Consider the following 23,657-nt stretch of genomic DNA (forward strand, 5'->3'; position numbering starts at 1 on the left):
TAATTCACAGAAAAAATTAGCGACACCCGTTTAAAAACTTAAATTTATATCAATACAGATTACTGCTGCTTAAATGGTACAAAATATCATAAGTTTATTTGCAAATATGGTGTTTAAAAAAACCTAACAATTCCAAAAATTAGATTTTGAAGTTTTGAATAACTGCATTATTAATGAGAAAAAGTGCGTGCTTTATATGTCTAGTAAATCGTCCTGTATTATTATAAATTATGTATTATATAAGTGTTATATAGTGTATAATGCATCAGCTGAGTAACACAACACATAAAACTGTTTTGTATTTAGTTGTCTAACTGGCACAGGCAAGCGGTTCCTCGGTTGATCCAATGATTTTTGGGCCGATCAATTAAAAAGTTTATAAACATAACAAAATTAGTCGAATGGCCTGTGGTAGAAAGCACACCTCGTCGAGCACTTGTTTTATAGGTAGGAGCGTCGTAATACATTTTTTTCTCAAATTCGGACTAAACAAAATACAATAACAACGTAGAGTTTTTTTTAACATTTTTTAATTATACTGTTGTACTGTACTTTAATTCCCGGTTTGAAACAAATAATTGGAACAATGTCGAAAAGAACTTTTGGATACGACTCATTCAATATTTGTAATTCTCGATCCCATCTAGCTCCTTCTAAAAATAAACCCTGTGAAAATAAATACAAATTAAATATGATCATCATTGCCCATCAGTAACGCTATACAACTATAGAAAATGTGAAAAGTTTAAAGTCTAATAGACAAGATTTTTTTCAGTTGTTTTAAATTGCACTGTGCGTATATATGTTATATAATATCAGATTAAATAAATTATAAATTTCTTAATCATAATTATATGTTTTATTGTCATGAATTTCACGCTCTGTACACTATGTATTTACAAACAGATAATATAGGTATTTGAAATAATATAATATAATATAATTAAAAAAAGTTATTTCTTAAAATCTGAATAATAATAATTTTGATAAAAATAACTCAATTTTTGCATAAAAGGTTACTTTAATGAAAAATTGACATCACGTCCGTAAAAAAAGTATAAAAAGTACTCAAACTAAATAAAGTAAATACATACATTACAAATTAAACTACAAGTAGTACATATATATTATATATTTTTTGCAATTCCTACTCATATATTAAGAATTTAATTTTAAAAATAAGAAAATAAAATACATGATCATCAATCAAATTTAAAAAAAATAATAATTTAAATTTTTATTCATACTCGACAATAGACTCCCTCTTCAGGCATATCTATCAATTCCATTTCTGGTTCATATATAGTTACTTCAAACTCAAATCCAAGCTTATCAATAGGTATTTGGTTTTTGCGTGAAAAATTCTGAAGCACGCCCGATAGGAAGGATTGTGTAAAATAAAAGCCAGAAAGCCAAAATACTTCGGGCATGCCATTATCCAGCCAGTCTTGTAGAAATTTTAGCCTAGACAATTATGATCGTTAATCCAATCATTTGAAAATAGAATAAATACAATTTACCTCTGTAATAAATCTGCAACATAACCACCTAATGGTTTCAAAGACGGGTACGAATAATTCATCCAGTTAGCCGGTACTCGGCCAATGACAAGACTCATATTTAACTCTTCTAAATCAGATGACATGACAACAATACCTTTAATAGCTTTTTGTACGTCCACTAATGATTTTTTTATAACTGACAATAATCTGTTGAAGCGAATCAATTCCTACGTGGAAAGTAAAACAATATAATACATGTAGTAGGTAGGTAATATGATTTAGTCAATCAGTAATCAATGATAAAGAATACTTTTTTTAACTACACGTTTTTAAGTACATGATACAAACTGTATAAGTAATATAATAGTATACCTAGTCGTATACTCGCATGAGCACGATAATATTATACTGAATGGATATTATTTTAATAATAAATTGTTTCAATACCTGTCGTATTACGGTATTCATGGACTGTTCATACTTTGTTGGGTATTTTTTTGACGCTTCAATTATGTCAAATAATTCCGGGATATTTTTCGCAATATTACTAGCTAGCTCTACTGTTTTTGCATCTGTATCTTTGTCACTACCTCCCGCTGCGATTTGAGATTGAGTTAAAATGGTACCATTCAATAACTAAACAAATATTTTGATTAAAAAAATAAACAATTTTATTTAAAAACATAATATATTTACCAAATGAGTTTCATAATTATTTTTGGTAATATCTGCATTTTCATGTAGTCCGAATACTTCCGGTTGTGGATTCATGGGTAATGATTTAATGTAATCCAAACATCCATTTATGGTGGGGTCTTTGGGTGTATAATACAGCCCACTCTCAGAAAATGTATATCTAATGCATAGGTTATACGGAACAAATTTAAAATTATACATACAAAAAATAGTCAAAAATGAAGTAATAATAATACCTACTAGATGATTGTAAACTGAAAAATATTCAATGTGTACGAAGAAAGTATGATTAAACTTAAAATATGATAGAAAACCAATTAATAAACAATAATTTTATTATATATAACTAAATATAAATACTTTATTGATAATCAAAGTTTTATAATAAAATTCAAATGTGTATTAAACTTTTATCAATATAAAAATTTGAGTGAATTTACTAATAATATAAAATATTTTGCAGGAGTATGGATTTAATCACGTTTATCACACATAAAAATAAAACATATATTTAAGTTCATTCTATTAAGCAAGAATAATATTGTATATTTTATAAGAATAAGATTGAACTATTGTAGTATTATAATTGTATAATATATATATGTGTGTATATGTATATAATATACATATATTAAGTAGGTATTCTATTATTCAATATTATTTTTACTTAATTAAATAAATTTATTTTTAAAGGGCAACCTAAACCTTAAGCTATATAAAAATAAATGTATTCAATTATATTCACTTACGAATTATTGTTAATAACATTTGAGTTAAAAAAGATTAACAATAGAGATGTTAATAAACGTCTGTCTTTGTCGTCAGTCACTCGACCTCCATAATTACATTCGCCAATTAAATAAAGTAATGCTTCGAATGGAATTTCATCATAATCGTTTAAAAACATCTAAATGTAATTAATTAATTATTTTTATATTTATTTTGATTACTATTAAACCTAGTAATATATTATATATTATTTATACTATAATTTATTATTAAAGTTAATAATTATTAATTTTATTATTACATTCAACTGCATAACGCTGATTTGTAAATCCGAGTCGTTAAATTCATATGGTATGTTCCAACCGAGTGATCCAAACTTTCGACGTTCTTGAATAATTCCATGGAAAAAACATAGCGAAAATAATAACTTTTTCAAACCTGAACGATTCTTACAACTTAGGTAGAAATCTGGATCATTAATAGGGTTAGTTGTATATGAGCGGAATAAATTTGCACCAAGACCCTTCGGAGCTTCGTTTATCATTTTTATTCCTAGTTTTGAATTAAATGAATAATTATTAAACGAACGATTTCGATCAATAATGTTCAATTTACCATTTTGCAGTATAGAAACAGGGAAATTATCAGATGGATAACTTGTAAGCCACAGACGGAAAGATTGATGTGTTCGACTAAGTATAATATCGTCATTGCAAATGCGATCAAGTTCTTTCATCCAGCTAACAGCTAAATGACAGTTTTGTAACACAACCCATTTACCAGTTGCTATGCCTAATTTTATCATGTTAGCAGCTATTGGACCCTATACATCGGTTGTATTCCAATTATCATATTATTTACTGACATAAACAATTATTATAATATTAGTATTTATAGTACTTGTCCTTGACCAAGTGATATGGTTATTAAATCAGATGGGTTAATTTTTTTCTGCTCAGAAAATTTTATCAAACTCGACATTGGATCCGTTCCTGCTGATAATATAAAAATCAGTGGACTACAACAGTTCGAATCTTTGAATGAATCTGCCAAGTCGAACGATGGAGGTTCAACGTATTTCTGACCCATAGTACTTACAACATATTGCTAAATATTTTGAATATATTATAATTTATTATATAATTGTTAAATTACCTTATTAATAAATAAAATTAGATATATATACTTGAATGGCTGGAACTACTTTATCGAAGCGAATACACTTAATAATTACGAGTCTTTCAAGACCATCGATATTTTCAAATGGTTTTGGAATAGGTAAGTCTTGTGGATTATTTGAATCATACCATACGCTCCACTCATCATTTGATTCGGTAATTGATTTATATAATTGATTTAATCTAAATTGTATATTCAATTTAAATAAGATTATTTTAATTTAAGTAAAAAAAAAATATTATTAATAGATTTTAGTTATGTATTGACTAAATATTAATTAAAAGAATAAGAATATCTGAATAAAATAACATTTAATTTTAGGAACTATTTTTAAATTTATATTGATGGAAAAAAATATTAGTATTAAAGATTAATAGTATCCATATATAGTAGATTTCGGATATAACTTCCAAATCTTAGTAATTATAAATGATTTTACTATTTTTACTATAACATATAGGTATCGATCAAATATTACTTTGGTGATTGAGATGCTCGAACAGCTTCGTCCCACGATTTATCACTTAACCACTTAGAAGCCGGATTTGGGTGTTCATTAGTTAAACCAACTCCTTCGGTAAGAAATAATGTAAATAATTCATTATCAATTAAACCCTGTGACATAAAAGTATTATGATAATGAATGTACGTATTAATGTATTGTTAAACGATTGATTATATTAATATAGAACACATTAATTACCTTGGAACGAAAAATTCCAACTGTTAAAATAAATGAAAAAATCAATTTGTCTTTTTCAAATAGAGATCTACAAACATTTCGGTAAATGTTATAAGTGAAATAATCATTCAAAATGATTATTCTTTCATCAACGTCATTCGATTTTTCACTTTGTGCAATCGACTGTAATATAAATTCAGTAGGTAACATTATTGATGGAATTTCCTGTGTTAAAAATTATAATAAGTATGTTACCTACTGCAGTTACTTACTTGATAATACAAGTTTATAAACCATGATAATGAATATTGGTACATTGGATCGATATTATTTAGATCAGTGATACAGAAAAATAGAACTGAAGAGTGTTTAGATACAGGAATATAAACATTACGAGCCGCATCAATTTCCTTTTCCGTTACAATAGTAATTTCTTCTTTCAATTGAATTTCAGCTGATAGTGACTGTTACAAATATTCATATTAATATTCAGTAGATTTCTTACAAATAAATTTAAAATACTTTTGATGAAGATAACACTTTTATTGCTGATTCATCCTCCAAAATATTTCCCTCTGAAGATGAGAGAATGTATAATATTTTGTCTTCGATTTCCTTAAGAAGTTTTTTATTATTAGCACTTTCAACTATTAATTCATTTTTCTTTTCTTCCAACTGAGGTCGTTCTTTTGCAACAACAATCCCTAACAATTGATCTTGAAGTCCTTGTGGCGTGATCATAAAGTTTAATAGTGTTACCTGAATTACACAAGTAATTAAATTTACCATTGAATAGTAATATATAAACAGTTAGGTTTTTAATATAAACAACAACAAAACTAAAATGTATCAAAACTGTAATATTTGTGTATTTTAGAAGTTAATTTTATTTATTTGTGAAATGAATAAGGTGAATTTATTTTTATAAATTATATTATAAATTGATAAATGATCAACGTTATAAAGCTAAAATATGAAAAATACAAAAAAATTACATCAATTATGGATAATTTAAGCTAATAATATTATTTTTGAATGATTAATCATAAGTCATAAACCTTAAATAAAATGATTTACTTTAACAGAAATGTCAGGTAAATAATGAGGATTTCGAAGTCGTGTTGTAATGTAAAACCTAAACGAGTGATTATATTCCAACAAATTATCGCCAAATCTTAAGTATTCAATTCCACCTTGCTTATAAATATTCCTCAGCAGTACTTGGTCTATGAAAAGTACCAAAATCCAGTAAGATTCTTACTTTTATGTTTTTTTAAATAAATTTTACAAATGTTACATGATATGATAAATTACCAAGCGTAGCATCTATGTCTTCTTGTACATTTTCTAAGAGAACCGGTAAACCATGTTCAATGGCTAATTGTATGGAAGTCATATAATTTGAATTTGTCAGTTTAATTACAGAAAGATTGTTTGTATTTTCCAAATTTTTTATCCATTTATTTGCTTGGCCTTGGGGATCAATCATTAGAGGCCACCTCGTACTACTAAATACTATAATCCCATTTTCAATTGAAAAATTATCAGCTGGAAGTCCAAATATATTCCATTCCCTTATTAATACTGGTTCTCCTAATGTATGTATTAATGAAAAATGTTTTGAACATGGAATATTCATTTTTAAACACATTTGATTCCATTCACTAATAAGTACCTGGACATTAATTTAATTAATAAATATAAATATTTAAAAAAATAAAATATAGCGAAAATATAAATTGAGTATAACATATAAATTCTAACATTTCTAAAGTCAACAGTAAATGCTCCAAGGTAAGCGACAACTCCGGCAGATAACAATACATCACCAATTGCATTATCTAGGGTCGATTGCAAGTCTAAAGCAGTTTGGCTCCATCTAGATTTTTCTCCGCTAAGACCATTAATTAATTGTTCAGCTCGAGTCAGTTTTTGAGCACACAATTCAATATTGTCTTCTAAATCTGTTTTCTCGTTGGTTTTTTTCGTAAGTTCATCTTGTAATGTTTGAAGCTTGCCCAATACTCCAGCAAGTTCAGCTCTTTTCTCGTTAAGTTTTTCTATTTGAGCGTTATAATCCATTTCTGCTTGTTGAAGTTTTTCTTGTTTAGGTCCAACAACTTTTTTTACTTTATCATATACATCTAAAGCTCGGATCCATTTACAGAGGCCTTCACATGCATTAGAAACTGTTTTAATTTTAACTGGGTTAAAGTCTGGATCACTAATATATCTGAAAATTAATTATACATTAATTTGTGTATACGAAAAAAAAATTGTTAAAATTACTTTTCTCTTATATGCTTCATAATTGCAGGATCTATATTATCTTTATCATATGTTTTTAAACTTTCTAAAAATTTAGTATCCGAAATAAGTTTCTGAGAAGGTCCCCAAAAATCCTCAATCATCTTTCCAGAGCCCTTCGGATCAGGTTTACGTTCAGATTTTATTCCTTTCATAACACATACTGCTTCTAGAACTAACTTGACACCATATGGTGGATTTTTCATAGATTTCACTAAAGTTATATCAGCGGGCTTAAGAGTATTTAAAGCTGAAACTGCAGCTTCGAGAGCTGGTATTGCTTCAGCTAAATCATTTTCACACTCATCTTTAATAGCCTGCGATGCTGCTGCAGCCTCATTAGCAAGAGCTTCATCGGCACCCACTAACTAAGGCATTATGGATAATTTATTTTAAAACATTATAAATACAAAAATATATTTTATTTTATTTATTACTTCTTTTTTAGCTTCGACTTTAATTGTATCTTGTTCAATTTTAACCAAAAGAGCGTTAGTAGCCAATGATGTTTCTACAAGTTTTGGTTTTAAAGCTGTTAGTTGATCTTGCATAACAGATACTTGGTCAGCAGCAAAGTCTAATTTGTCTAAACCGGTTTCATATCTATTTCGTAAAGTTGTTATTTGATCTACCTTCTTCTTATGTAAATTTTGAAACGTTTTGATTAATTCTAAATAGGATGTCGGTGTAACGTAATTATACCTCTTTAACGCTGAATAAAAGCTAAAATTTAATATTAAAAACAAAAGTTAAAAAGACTTTCAATTATAAAATAACTAAATTAAAATTTCAGTCACAATATTTATGGCCACAAAAAGCAAAAATATTATACAACGTGATAACTAAAATAAACCTTTCTTTAAAATAAAACAATTCAATTACCTAATTATTAATAATTTGCATATTATTAAACATTAGTTGTTTATTGATAAAACATTGAAATGAGAAAATTTACCTAGAGGAAGCATCTCCAGCTGTCGTATGAAATTCTTTACAAATTATAACACAAGATGATGCAACATCACTGTGAATAGACATATCTTTTAAATAATATTCTGCAACTTTTTCAAGAGCATCCTCAGGCCAAACTGTAAACCTATAATAAATACATGGAATATGTTTGAATTAAATTAAATTAATTTTATTCTACCATTAATGTATACATATTTATTTTTATTTTATAAATAAATTATACCATACCAGTCAATTGTACAACAGTTAATGAGTGAAGGAAACATTCTCAAGCGATTTCTAAATACATCGCCAATCGGCGACATGGCTAAAGTAAGATGAAGATTTTCTTTGACTCTTTCTATAAAGAAATTGTATAAAGCAAGAGGTGTTGTTTCAATGTTTTTCTCCTTTAAAAAAATATATTTAGTTATTATTAATCATAATATTCATATTTCAAATTCGAGACTTTGCAAATGAATTCGAGAATTGGATGTCTAAGATAAAATAAAAATTGTCAGTTCGAAAAAAAATTAAGCTGTACAATTATTAGAAAAACTTATAGAGATAAGAATAAAACTTTCCGGTTTTTGGCAAATTTCAAATATTAAGAAATGGACTTTTGAAGAATTTAAAGAAAAAAAAATACAGAAAGATAATTTTAAACTAATTATCACTAACAAATATAACATATTTGATTATATTCATTTAATAATTATTAAAAATAGATTATAATAAAGTAATGATAAATCATATTCCTTATATTATTTAAAAAATATATTCTTGATACAACTTACAAGACTTTGAGCAATATTGGATATTTTATCTAAAATATCAACTCGTTCATCCGATTGATAAAGATTTGGTATATCTCCAGTATTAAGTAACATATTTATATCTTCTACAAAGCTTTCATCTACAATTTGATTGTCAGATAAAAAAAATGTAATAGGATTTCCTTCGCATCCTGCATATCTTAATACTTTTTTCATATCTTCATTCCATTCATTTTTGCCATAATTTCTACCTATTTCAATCTGATGAAATTTTTAATACATTATTAAAATATTAGTATACTAGGATGGATATATTTATAACTAATAGTATATAATAATATAATAATATAATAATACTTGAAATATTTTATAATCCGCTATAAATGTAGCCAACTTTGTAGCCGATTGTCTTCCACTGCCCCCTATTCCAACTAATAACACATGGCCATTGTCTTGTTGTAAGACTCTACTCACACGTGATACGTGCTCAATAGCAAACTTAAACATAACCATTGATAACGGAGTTTTAGACATTGTATTATATTCATTCAAATAGTATTCCATTTGTTGGATTAGTTTTTTTTCACTACCAACTTCATCATAAATTTTCTTATCACTATCTGGATCCATGTAGTTTCCATAAAAAAGGTTACGTAAGTGATCAGAATTTAAAAAGCTCTCTTCAGCTGGCATTAAATCACTAAGATAAACGTCCATTGGTTGTCTCAAACAATCATAAGATGCTGTTTTCATGATTTCAAATAATTTATTACGATCTTCATCCTGGATTAATCTATCACCAAACACACGCCATGTCTCATGAACCCACAATCGAAACATTTTTTCAAGAGTTTTACATCGTGATGCTGGTAATAATAATATCCCTTTTATAACTCTCGTAAAGTCTCGGAGATTAAAAGTATAGTGAGATTTAGAAGGAGTTGGTAAAAATGTTGAGACTGCTTCTTTGTACACAAACAGTATAGCTTCTACAATATTCTAAATTAATTTTAGTTAAAATATGTAACTTTATCTAATAAAACTATAAATTAATACAATTCCTTGTAATGCGATAGTCTCAGAAAATCCTTTGTTAAAATGCCATCTCATAATTTGAGAAAATATTTTAGACATAGTTTCTTGACTGAATGAATCAATACCAATAGCATTCATGTGTCTAGTGAAACGAGTAGTAACTTGATTTGAACCACCACCAGCAGGTTGAAGTACACCAATAAATAACTTAATATTAAACAAAGAAATTATTACTATTACTTTTTAGTAACATAATAATGATTATTATATCTAATAACAAATTAAAAATAAATCTAACCATATCCATTATATCTATTCTTGACTTAGTTTGAAGATCATACCAATTACCATGATCAATCCACTGCCTTAACAATTCTATTGGTGGTTGAGCGCCATATTTTTCTGGTAACGGCATGCTTAAATCATCTACAAATAACATACATCTTTTACCAGTAGACGGTCCATAAACTCCTCTTCTTCGCCTGTAAAAATTATATTTCATATAAATATATATACAGTTATATTGTACAAATTACAACAATTAATATACTTTTCCAATTTAGAAATGATAATGTCTTGTACAGTGTTAGCTGCAGTCCGTGCTGAGAAGTTTAAAACATTAGCTATAAAATATTCTTTTGGCAAATGTATTAAGTAGTCTAGTACAATAGCTGATTTTCCAGTACCAGTGGGACCAACAAATAATAAAGGAATTTCATTTTTTAATAATAATCGCAGAAAAAAATCCTGTTTTGCAGTTTCATCCGTTTCAATGATTAAGTCATTTACCTATACAATGAATAAGTTCATCACCACTAATAGAACTATTGTTTTTAATTCAAATTATAATTTAAAAAAAAAAACCAACAAGTATTAAATAATGCATTTACTCTAGCGTCTGGTGAGATCATTTTAAATTCTAATTTTTCAGACCATAGGACCCAAGATCCATTATTTTTCTTATCATATACGTAGTCGTAAACTGAACCCATATCTGGAAAAAGGTGAGTTTTTGTCAACCTGAAAGTAGCTGGCTTTTTATATTGGTCGATATTTCCAAGGAGTAATTTTCGTAAAAATGTGTCAAATTTATTTCGACAATCGCCCTTTATTAAGGAACCAAGACTCCAGATTAAACAAAAAATCATTATACATCCCAACGTTATGGTTGCAAATCCAACTCCAGTTTCTTCTTTAATCATACATTCTATTAACCTTGTAAAAGACTATAAAAAGCAATATGAATAGTTTGTATTTGAAATAATCAATTAAAAATTCATAACTTACGTTAAACATATGATTTTCAGAAGTAGCTAAAAATAGACTACAATGTGTTTGTATAAAATCAAATACGGCAGGTACCAACCACTCGATTAAGTCATCCATCATAACTTGTTGGTCTGGTAAGATTTTAGAACAAAGTGTTTGCTTATACGAAAGCCAAAAAGCTCTCCACCCAAGCTGCTTTGGTTCCACATAAATCATACCACAGCGAGATACTGTTGCAGGCGAAGCTTGTTCTAAATTTGCAGGTTCAAATATCATGTTCATTTTATTATTCATCTATACAGAAGAAAAAAGTTTTAAAAATATATTAAATAAATCAGATACATTATTTATAAATTTTAAAATACAGGACTACATTTTTGATAAATTATATAAACCTGAATAATTTCTCCAGACATTAAGCAAAGTTTTTTGTTATCGTCCAACACTGTATTCATATTTTCTATCCATACTGCATCAACGGGTCCATCAAATACAATCCATTTACGATCCTTTGTTACACTATTTGCAAATTCTCGAAATACGATTGCTAAGACTCCTAAAATCAAATATTAATATAACTGGTATTATTATTATTATTTTGTTTGTATAATATGGTAAAATTTACCATCGTGCCATTCGTGTGAAACTAAATCAAATGATCCATATAATTGACCAAGAGTAATTGCTTTAGGGTTGATAATTTTAAAATTGGTTTTAAATTCTTTCATTAATGCTTTACGATCTAATTGTAAATCACCCAATGATTCTGCCAAGACCTTTAGAAATAAATAATCATAATTCTATGTACTAAAAGTAGTAAATTTACTCATATACGAGTATAAATAATCAAGATATAATATAATGATCAATTAACTTAAAGTATTCAAGTGAAAATCTAATAAAAGATTACAATAAGCTACAAAAATTTGTACAGCTTAAGATACTAAATTCTTAGATTATTAACAAAAACTACCGGTTTCACAATGGCAAGTTCGAATGAGTTGTAACAACAAAAATAATACATAAAACCTATGAACGTACCATTATGTCAGTAAAATAATGTATAGATGTAGTGTAAGCAATTACCACCTATACACGATAAATCTAATAATAATCTAAAATTTAAAAAAACTACCAGCAATATAAACAATTTACAAAAATAAATTAAAATTAAAAAAAAATATTGTAAGGTTTGGAAATTATAAAAATTATATAGTTAATTAGTTAAATTTAAAACATATATCTTAGTCAATTAATATTATAATTTAACAAACACTAAACAAATAATACATTTTATTATTGTACAAGCAGACTATTATTGTTAAATATTAATAAAATATATAACTTTGGTCTTAATACCTAACGCCCTTACAATTTACAAAAAACAAAATAAAGTTGCATATTTAGGATATATCCAAATGTATACGATGAATTATAAACGACAAATGTATAAATAAAATACTTGATAGGCACAAGTTTTTCCTGAAAATGGTTCTCCAACAATCATAAGCCCATGTCTAACCAACACCATTTCGTACACTTGTATTATTTTATCGATGAACCACGGAGTACTTTGTAAATTCCTTTTTTCTAAGTTAATATTTATTTTATTAATGAGCTCTTCTCTTTCGGGCACTAAGAGATCGACACCGGGGAACAAATCTCCATATATACCAATAAAAAGTGGAATATCCTAATATTAAATATAATAAAACAACATCATTTTAAATTTATTAAATGGTTAAAGTAAGAATAATACCTCCGATGAAAATTTCGGCATATTGACATCGTATATAGCTCTTAATACAATTTGATCTTCATTGCTATCAGAATATTTAATTTTTAAATTTTCGATAGATGTCAACACAGATTTTACTGCTCTCATCCCGTAATCGTAATGCGATTGCGACGATAATTGTTCTGAACATAACTTATATGTGTCTACAATTTTTTCAGCCAAACTGGAGTAAAATAATTTTATATTTTTATTCAAATTATTATTACACGTAAACGTTATAACAATATACCTTCTAGCATCACTAAAACCCATAGAATACAATGATATTTCTCCAATCATAGCATAATCTGGTACCATCATAGCAACTGTACGGAATAATACTTTCAAGTTGTCGGGTAGCTCTTGTCGTCCAGCGTATCTATAGTGATTAAGATTTTTATTTTTAAAATGACCTACTTACGACATACAATGTGAGAATTTTTTAAAATTTTATCATACCCCGGATTCATAGTTATAAAAACTGCACAAGTGGGATTTAATGTTATCTCTGTACCTTCAAACATGAATCTTTCTTTTTTAGCTTTCACTGCCATTTGAATAATAGACACTTGCTGAGCAATAACCGACAACACTTCAAGTTCAATTCTATTGAATTCATCGAAACATGCCCATGCTCCAGATTGTGCTAATCCCTAATATGAAGTACAGGTACGATATTACGGTATTACAAACTATTTAGGTTTCATATTCACGGGTTATTCTGTATTTAAACTTTAATTTTAAATATCCACAAAAATCATTTACACTACAATGACTTTCTACGGGTAACCACAATAATAACAATATAAATACTAAAATACGGTAAAAACGGAAAATAATTTTTGAAATATTTCAAGTCATTAAATTTATAATAAAAATATTAAAAACGACTGACTGACATTAGTTTAGAACCTATACAAAAGTTTTTTAATTAGTAGGTAATGAAAATAGATAATTTTATGAATTCGTAAGGTATACCTATAATATAATAATATATTTGCATTATGTATAAATTAAAAATAAAAAATGTCACGTTTTAAACTTTTCATCGTTACAACCGCATCCGCAGAATAAGCTTCCGAAGAAAGATCAATATTTTATCATTACTTCATAAATATAATAAAGTATTATGGTACATAAAAGATATATATTAAACTATATAGGTACTATTCCTAATACCTATATATTTATGACTGCATACAGCTTAAAAAATTACAAGAAAGCTAAATCTTGATGATTTAAACAATTTGCACCACACTTTAATAATGTTTAGCATAACTTTTTTTCAAAACTTTATAATAATATATGCAAATACTACCACTAAAACCGTTCCATAACCAGATAACCCAAATTACTATAATATATCTATTTTAAAAAATAATAAATGGAATAGGCACCTAAAATAAAAAAATCATCTATAAATCACGTAACATTAACAGTTTAGTCTAATAGGTATGTTATTCAATTTGTACCTTAAAGCGTTATACATGTATACATTTTAAAATTCATTCAGCAATAAAAACTATGTTATACACTTTAACGAACCATGAAGAATTTTCCCATAGCTTTAAAATCAAGTCCTTCAGAACAATTAAATACGACACATTGCTTGGCTATTGCTTTAGCTAAATCTTTTGTAGTTTCTGTTTTTCCAGTTCCAGCTGGACCCTCTGGAGCACCGCCAAGGTATAATTTTAATGCACCCATAAGTGTTCTATTTAATTAAATAATTAACAAAAAAAAATTAAACTAGTATTTAAAATTATTATTATACCTGTAACATCGATCAGTCAACGGAGTAATTACTAATCTTGGTGTATTGCCTAAATATTCATTTCCATAGTCTAGAGTAGTAGTTATCATTGACACTGTAGTTTTTGAATTTTTATTATAGTACCTAAGTTGACTAATCCAATTAAAATCTCGAATACTAGTTATTTTAAGATTCTTAAGATTTTTAACAACATCGCGAGCTTAAAATATTAAACACAAAAATATTCAATACTGTCCATTAAAAACAAAAACACTATATACAATATCAATGTATAAATATGTCAAATTAATTACCATGAACATCAATAACTATCAAAGCACATACCGTTGCCCTTTCACCTTTGCTTAATGTGCCACGCACTAAACTTACTAATTTGTCTATTTGTTCATTACTTTTTTGTAAATAGGCCTAAAAAATTGCATGAATTAATTACTAAGGATTTATGATAGGTTACTTTTAGTTTAAAAAACTTTTCTAACAGGAAGTGATTTCTTTTCAACAGCGGTTTCTACTTCGGCAGTCCAATTTATTGTTGCAGCGCATAAAACTACCATACCTGGCCACTGAAGTACCCATTTGTCCCGAGCAGTATTAGCATATTTTTTTACAGCATTATTAATAATTTTATTTATTGACTGCATCATTAAAGTTTCAACCTGAATTAACCATTTTTCTACCAAACCCTGTGATATAATATTTAATACAGACTTCAATGTCAAACATTTGTCCTAACTATAATATTAATGTCAGCACTGAGCAGTCTACCTTAGCTTCAGCGGGATAAATTATTCCACTAAACGCCACTACTTCGCCATCAGCTGATATCATTCCTACAATTTCTACGCGTTCTGTAAAATTTAGTTTCGCAATGCCCTCAAAACATTTTTTAAGATGTGGTTGTACTCGTAATGGGTTTTTGGTTTCAGATAAAATTTCAAGAAGTTCATCGTTAGATAAAAAGAAAAATCTGTAATTTTCATTAAGCACGTCAATATCAATAATAATAAGACCATAAAGCCATAGGTACCGTGGAAAGAAAAGACGCTTTTTCTCTAAATATTCGTTCAAGCCTTTCTGTATCTGCTCAAACATAAAACTGCAGTTTTTAAGCAATTGTAACATATTTGGGTAATTTGTAGCTTCTAGAACTTTAGGATTTTTAACAGTGCTAATCATAATATGACGCCAAATAGCATCTACAGTTCTAAAGTTTCTAGCTTCTTCGGGCATCTGACGATTTATGTCTTCTGAACTAAATATTGGACCTAAATACATCCAAATCCCTTGCACCTACAATTTACAAGAAATAATTATATACACATATACACATACATTTTAAACATTTTTATTAAAACATTTTTCATTATAATTATAGGTATTTGTACAATATTATATAAACGATATTCGATAACCTGTAAGATATATTATATTTATACAAATATTAGATAAGCATAGGTAATATCTAAAAGTACAATATTCAATGATGCTTGTATTTTAATTAAATTTATTGTTATTATCATATTTTTATTTCATAAAGTATCCTTTTCCCTAAATTATTATTTTTCTTTAGTTAGATAAAATTGTAAATATTTTAAAATTCTATAAAAAAATAAAATAAAATTATCTTTACATATTTAAAATGTAATTGAATAACCTGATTTAAAAATATTGTATATTGTATATAATTTAAATACATAGATATATTATTATTTATGATTAATGTATTGATTTTACAACACAACATTGGAACTGAAATAAAATTGACGATTATTATTACCTTTAATAATATATATAGACATACTCGGTACAGATATTATCACAAAACCGTTAAAAATTATATAGTTAATAAGTTTAATAAAAAAATTACTGTTGGTTATGCATCTGATCAATGCATACAAAAATAAATAATTTTAATTTAATTTTATGTAACTATGATAAGTAAATAACATATTTACAGAAATCCATAGCTCTAGAATTTCTTGCATCAAAATTAATTTTTTTTCCCATGTATCCATTTCTTCTTCAAAAGGTTTTATATAAACCGATCCATGCATTGTTTGAGCTTTCAGTATATGATCATCCAGCATAACTTGAATATCATCTAACGCTGTTAATATGCTAATACCACTTTCTCGGTATGGGCTACATTCAAACTCGATAGTTAACCATTCTTCTTTCATTTTTTTAAGATTTTGTTCAAGAGAATATTCTCTAGATGCGATAACACCAATTTCTTCAAGTTTTTCTGAATAATTCAATAAACCAATGTCGACCATTTGAGACAGAGTTGATGAATCATCAGGATGTAAGTCTACCCCAACACTTTTGCTAATCTATGTGCATAGGTTTTTTCGTTTTTTTATTGAATCATATATATGTTATGTACAAATGTAAAATATTGACGAAATTACCTCTACCCAATGTCTTTCGTGTATACCCGGATTACAAATTGTATCCAATACAGGTAAATACTTTTTAAAGTCGTCTACTTGACCACGTACGATTTCTGCAACTCTTTTTGATCCTGGATAGTCTTGAAGAGTTCTAGCTAATTTATATAGGTTTTTCCACATGTTATCTACGATATCTTTTATTTCTCTAGCATTTAGATCATGGAATGGCCCTAATATTAAATAAATTCTATTTTATTAAGGATACATAAATTCATATTATTACATGTATTATTAACATATAATGTATTTTACCATTAAACCATGTTTCATAATAATTTTGGAAATCATAAGCAATATGCCACAAATGATCAAATTGTTCACTAGTTGCAACCATTGAATAAAGTTGAGTGTATGGTGTAACCTCAATATCCAAAAGTTTTTGATTGTGATTTATGCTCTAAATTGTTTAATTTAATTATTATTTCTACTTTAAATTATTTTATTTTTAACGTAAATGCATAATGGCATAATGTTACCAACCTTTTTTTACTCACGGCACCCTTAGTTATTTTTTTATTTGACTAAATGCCGATATATAAAAAAAATAGAAGGTATACACACATAAGATATTTTATAAAACATATTATTACATTGAATATTAACTATATATTTTTATATCTGATTATTATTTTATAAACTATTTGATTATCAAAATTAATGTAATTAATGTGATACTTGAACTTGTTTTTTTTTTTACAAAAATCTTTTATTCGTGAAAAATAATTAAAATAGGTTTTTCTTAAAAAATATACTTAAAATAATTTTGCGGCATCCTAAATTTAAGTTCACAGCACCCTGGTTGAGAACCTCTGGGCCATAGGTAAATAGGTATAATTGCTTAACTCAACAATTGATAACATAATGCCTAATTTCTACAGTTTGCAGTGTCAAAAAAAAATAAAACAATGTTTAGTAAGATACATACTGTTTCAACTTCCAGTACTAAAAATATATTAATTTAGTTAAATTAAATTTCAACTTTTTTACTATTGAAGTGTATAGGTAATTTAAATTTTAGTTACATACCTTTGCAGCAGCAATATCTTCTTTAAAAAGATTAGTAAGACGTTCAATTTCTTCAGTTGCTGTTATGATTTCATCACTAGTTAATATTGGTGGGTCTTTTTTTTTAAAATTGTCCAATAATTTAAAATGACTTTTAAGACTATAAAAAAATAATTATTTAATTGTTAATACAAACTATAATAACTTTTAACATACCCAATTTCAAATTCAGCTTTTTTAGATTTCAACTGGCTTTCAACTACCGCTTTCTTTTGAATAACTCTATTTGAAGCTAATTCTATAAACTGTTCAACCTCTTGAGGCCATCGATATACTCGTGATTGCAAATTTATGTCATTAACTATTAAAATTTTATTATTTTAAAAATAAATGTTGTGAAATAAAATGAAATATTACATTACTGTTGAATAGCGTGTAATCAAAAAGAAACATTATATATTCTCCAACAGCCAACAGTTGAGCTTTCATTTTTGATAAAGTTGAATCCCGACTTATTGTTACATAATTACCAAGTTCTACTAAATCTTCAGTAGTGTCAGGTATTTCTGATAACTTGGTAGACATAATTTCAAATCCATTATTTATTCTGAAAGAATATGTTACCTGAGATTATTACTGTTGTAGCTATTTTAATTTATTATTATTATCATTATTCATGTTGCTAATATCTAATATTATTCAGTAATTTAGAATATTATGTTTACCCAGAAATATTTTGTTGCGTTAAATTCATGAAATAGTCAAGTATTGTGTTCTTTAAACTCATAACTATATTTTTTAAACATGTATTAACCTCGGATACATCTAATTTCATTAAGTTCAATTCCACTTGACCTTTAAGTTTAAGGATATCTTTATTTAGATTCACATACTTGATAATCCATTCATGGAATTCCTAAAACATTTAGGACAATTAACATCATTTATTTAGTTTTCCATTAGTTTTTTAACATTGAGGTAGTAGTACATACACTTAACATTGGAAATGGATCACTTGAAAAAAATTTATTGAAGATTTTAGTTTCTGTGCCATTTAACAAATAGTAGTAGGGCTTATAATATGTTATATAAGTTTCTGGTCCTTGAAAATTGTTTTCTAAAATCTTACTAACTTCAAATAACATATGTTGGACATCATTTTCAGATTCATGAATATTACTTAATACCATTGTAGAATCACCGTTAAATTCTTTGAAGAATTTCATAAACATTTAAATAGATTTTTAATTTTATTTTTGATTATAATAATGGTAGATACTTAATAATTATTTTATACTATTACTTTTCATTAACAACTGTTCAATTCTTGGTATATCTTCTACTGTTTTAATTATTTTTCTTGGGATTGATAATAAAAGATTTAAACATTCCTCATACGTAGGTTCAAATGATATTTGAATCGAATTTGGGTTAGGAACTACTGCTCGTAGAATAAAAAATGGCAGATTTATGAACAATTTGTCATTAAATTCGGAATCTATTACGTTTCCATTCTAAAAAAGAAGTTTCAAAAGAAATTTGTATAAACTTGACTATTTAGTCAAGGTATATTATTATATATTTTATACATAATTGCAATTATATTAAGAAGAAATTGATAGTTATTTTTTTGGGATAAATAATAGTCGAAATTATATTATCCAAAAAATACATATGATTTTTATTTTATAAATAGTCTTACTTTAATGTAAAAATTACTTAGGTATACCATTATTTTATACAATATTAATTTTTTATTCATATTTTGTTACCTATTAATTTTTAATTAAGCTACAATTGAATACTATTCAACTGATTATACTATTATAGTCTTAATAATATTAAAAAAAAAAAACCTCTAACCTTATATTCCAGTAATTTCTTCATGAAATGTTTCAAAGACTTAAATACAATTTGTCTCAACTGTCTAGACATGATAGTTGCAATACAGTCGAAAAACTTTTGAATTCTATACTTAGTTACATTCATATTATGCATTGGAAACAAATCTCGATAACTGTCTTTTGTTTTCAGAAATAACTCAGCACATTCTACAATCCACCTATTTTGAATTACAAGTTACATTAGAAACTATACAGATAATTTAGTTATTAATATACAATGTATATTATATTTTTAAATAAAATATATTCATTACATAAAACCTTTTTAAAATTAAATAGGAAATTATAATTAATTTAAAAGATAATGTATTTACAAATTTAAACCTCCAATCTACTGAATAAAGATGTAAAATAATTACTTATAGAACACACATTATACATACCTACATTTGAAATGTTTTTGATACGATTTTGGTAGTATCTATAATTTTAGGTTTGCCTAAAAGGCATGCCATGATGTTAAAATATTGTTAAAATAATTATATATTTTTTGTTATTTTAATTATTTTTTATATTTATGGTAATTTTTTTTTTTATATTCCATGTACCGAATTTATACAATCTATATATAAAACATGTACATATTTTTTTTTGATGAATTATAATGTATAATGGTAATGGTATGTATTAATATTATTTTATTTTATGATATACTCAACTATAAGAATTATTAAATCTAATGTTAATCAAAAAATCTACAAGATAGACAATATGTGTTTATATTTAAAAATTCTCTATAGGCTCAAAGAATATTATTACTTATTTTTTTAAACACAATAATTAATAAAGAAGACGAATGTCTTACGATAAAACATCTTGTTATAATCAATATTATTTTACAAAATATTAATAAAATATTAATCATAAGTGAAATGTCATACTCTTTTGTTAATTTTTTCCGAAATTGTTCACACGATGAATTCAAAAAATCTTTTAAAGAACTTGGTTTTATAGGTAAACCAATTTTTTTTAAATTTTCTATTGGAAAAATATAACCTTTAGAATATCTTGGAAAGAAGAAAATCAATAATAACATAATTTATTTTAATTAAAATTGTATCTAACTTACTTACTTTTTCCATATATTATTCAACATTAAAATCGTTTCATTAAAAATATATAAATTATGCTTTAGCTGATCTCTTTGAATAATAGCTGTTTGGTGCCATGGAATAGGACCTCTGATATACATTGAAAAATCATCAGGTTTATAATAATTTGTTATTCCAATTCTTTTAAGTTCATCCGGATCCATTAATATATAATCAAGGATTATTTTTTTGCAAGTAGTATCATAATTGTGTCGTATTTCATTTTCCATAAACGTCGTCAAAAAATAATACCTAATTAAAATTACTTATAACTTATAGGTACACAAATAGGATTAATTAAATGTAAGTATATTAAACGTTAATTGGTTGACATTTCTAAACACATCTATCATATATACTTAATGTAAAAATAATCTAATTTAGAAATTTAGAGATTAATTATATACCTACAGTAAATTATGCATTATTATATTGTCGTAAGCAGCTACCACATGTTAGTTCCACATAGATATCTGCATGTTTTACCAAGTAGAGAATAATAAATTTAGTATACACATACACATTACACAATAAGCTTATATTGCGTTGTACAATTTACCAAACATTGAGTAAAGATTCTATAACCACTACAATTTTCAGTTTATTCAACAAATTAATTCAAATTTCTCCAAAGAAAAATATTATAATGCAAGTAATATTTATAAAAAATACCGAGTATATTGGGGAATTTTTAGTTTTACAAACGATGGGTCTTTAATTATTTTGTTTCATTTATACTATGAATAACTATCTCTGTATAAGTTAAATACGATTACTTTTTTAACAGATTCGGTTTAATGCCATTTTTCTTTATTTTTTCTAACACGTGTTCTGGAAACGGATCATAAAATTCACTAGATATGCCCTGATGAATAATATATAATAATTTAATTAAATGAGCGATACAATAAAAACTTTATGTTCAAAATTTAATGAATAGATTAAGATTTAAAATGTGTACATGTTTAAACTCTTTGTGATGATAAATAAATAATATGCAATGAGAAAATATTCTACATCAACTCACTTCATTCAAATAGTACTTAATTATTTCATTGTCTTCTTTAAACGTGGCGATTTCTATGCAATTCTGTTTTCGCCGCATATTTTTTAGTTTATTCAATTGTTCATCTGGACTCATTGCAATACACGCTTGTAATGACGAACCAATATAACTGACAAGAGGATTATAAAATATGAGAACGCACATTGGTAAATACGTACAAAAAAAAAGTTCATCGGTGTATAAAATTACTTCGTAGGTAACTCTGCAGCTTTTATCATATTATTTTTAATTTTCTTTGCCATTAATTTTTGTTCTCTCTGCTCTGCTTTGTCTCTGTGATATTTTCCGGACAACAAATCCTATACAAATACAAAATACTATGTAGGCTAGAGACAATAAGACAAATCACGAATAGATAATTTATTGCGATGTTATAATATCATTATTGTGTATAGTAATAATACATATTTTAGTTTACCGCTAAAGGCACGACGCCAGTATATTGATGATCATTTGTAGTAGCAGTTTTAAGCGGTTTTTTGGATTCATTTTTTTGACAAGGACGATATTTTAATAAATGATGGTCTTCGCCTAATATTTTATTGCTTATAGTAGTTTCCCGTAATTTATTGATTTCGCGTAATTTTTTATCGAGTTTTAATCTATAGTTGCGTCCAATAGACATTGACGGATTCATTAGATGAATTCGATGCTAAATATGTATAGGTAAAGCATAAGGCATCAACAATTACGAAAAAAAACTATAAAATATTTAATATCATAAAATTTGTAAGAAAGTGCATGCAATTGTTTGTATTAATTATCGTTAATAAATTGTTTACACTAATCGGAACACATTTAGTCCACGTGTGATTACAGAACAGCGGGGGGTAGACGCCATCTGCAGAAAGCTTGTCCGGACATTTATCCGAATTTTTGGTCTGATATGTAATCTTTTTTAGCCGATTTTTTTTCATCTTGATATCCTACAAATTATTTTATCGTATGTAAATAATTACAGTAAAAATAATTTATTTCAACACTGCACCTGATAATATAAAATTATATCGAGTAGAACGATGTAGGTACCTAGGTAAATAATTCGCTAACTGTTTCAAACAATTGATCTTCAATTATTTGAACAAATAATAAACGTATAGCATTATATAAATAATATAAACACACATTATGGAGTACCTTGGAAACGAAATTCATAAATTCATAAAACAATAAAAAGTAAAAGCAGCTATATAATTTTAAACTTTTTTTTTGTTTTGCTTTGTTTTTAAAGTATTAAATTCTTGGAAGCTGCAAAGTATTTGTGTTCGTCTAACACACGCACAACAAAGTATATTAAGTTATTTAGGCAATTTATATTTTCAACGTATGCCAATTAGAAACAAATAATAATAACTCTAAACCAGATTTGTATTGTCTGTATATAGTTTAGTTGAAATCAGCTTTCCCAAATTTTTGATTTTATTATTTAAAATTATTCAAAAATTGAAAAACAGAAATTTT

The 23,657-nt window shown here is 26.4% G+C and overlaps 1 protein-coding gene across 7 annotated transcripts; it reads right to left on the reverse strand.

The window, feature by feature from the left end:
- Window positions 1-285: 285 nt before the first annotated feature.
- On the reverse strand, window positions 286-23,311 carry LOC114130757 (dynein axonemal heavy chain 3-like). Of its 7 annotated transcripts, XM_050205103.1 has the most exons (58): window positions 23,185-23,302; window positions 22,979-23,122; window positions 22,615-22,848; window positions 22,386-22,495; window positions 22,158-22,305; window positions 21,907-21,995; window positions 21,113-21,382; window positions 19,999-20,197; window positions 19,439-19,649; window positions 19,128-19,345; window positions 18,861-19,051; window positions 18,558-18,742; window positions 18,352-18,496; window positions 18,157-18,295; window positions 17,383-17,527; window positions 17,089-17,300; window positions 16,633-17,010; window positions 15,705-15,967; window positions 15,443-15,644; window positions 15,157-15,360; window positions 14,971-15,085; window positions 14,678-14,876; window positions 14,449-14,617; window positions 13,363-13,556; window positions 13,154-13,282; window positions 12,886-13,087; window positions 12,589-12,819; window positions 11,752-11,902; window positions 11,522-11,682; window positions 11,145-11,420; window positions 10,748-11,083; window positions 10,408-10,646; window positions 10,156-10,339; window positions 9,879-10,064; window positions 9,180-9,821; window positions 8,844-9,083; window positions 8,296-8,456; window positions 8,051-8,191; window positions 7,533-7,818; window positions 7,078-7,463; window positions 6,553-7,021; window positions 6,103-6,463; window positions 5,866-6,014; window positions 5,311-5,547; window positions 5,061-5,252; window positions 4,810-4,971; window positions 4,585-4,721; window positions 4,114-4,288; window positions 3,828-4,034; window positions 3,543-3,750; window positions 3,229-3,479; window positions 2,948-3,105; window positions 2,199-2,358; window positions 1,950-2,138; window positions 1,521-1,729; window positions 1,248-1,464; window positions 553-666; window positions 286-485 (listed from the first exon to the last, which is right to left on the reverse strand). In XM_050205103.1, the coding sequence occupies exons 2-58, from the start codon at window positions 23,111-23,113 to the stop codon at window positions 303-305; spliced, it is 12,084 nt and encodes a 4,027-aa protein (XP_050061060.1). In that variant the 5' UTR covers window positions 23,114-23,122; window positions 23,185-23,302; the 3' UTR covers window positions 286-302. The 7 variants fall into 7 exon arrangements, with proteins under 7 accessions (XP_050061060.1, XP_050061059.1, XP_050061061.1 ...); XM_050205102.1 differs by having other exon boundaries at window positions 22,979-23,311; XM_050205104.1 differs by lacking the exons at window positions 19,128-19,345; window positions 19,439-19,649 and having other exon boundaries at window positions 22,979-23,311.
- Between the last annotated feature and the right edge of the window lie 346 nt (window positions 23,312-23,657).

The sequence above is a fragment of the Aphis gossypii genome, chromosome 3 (genome assembly GCF_020184175.1).
Source record: "Aphis gossypii isolate Hap1 chromosome 3, ASM2018417v2, whole genome shotgun sequence".
NCBI lineage: Eukaryota > Metazoa > Arthropoda > Insecta > Hemiptera > Aphididae > Aphis > Aphis gossypii.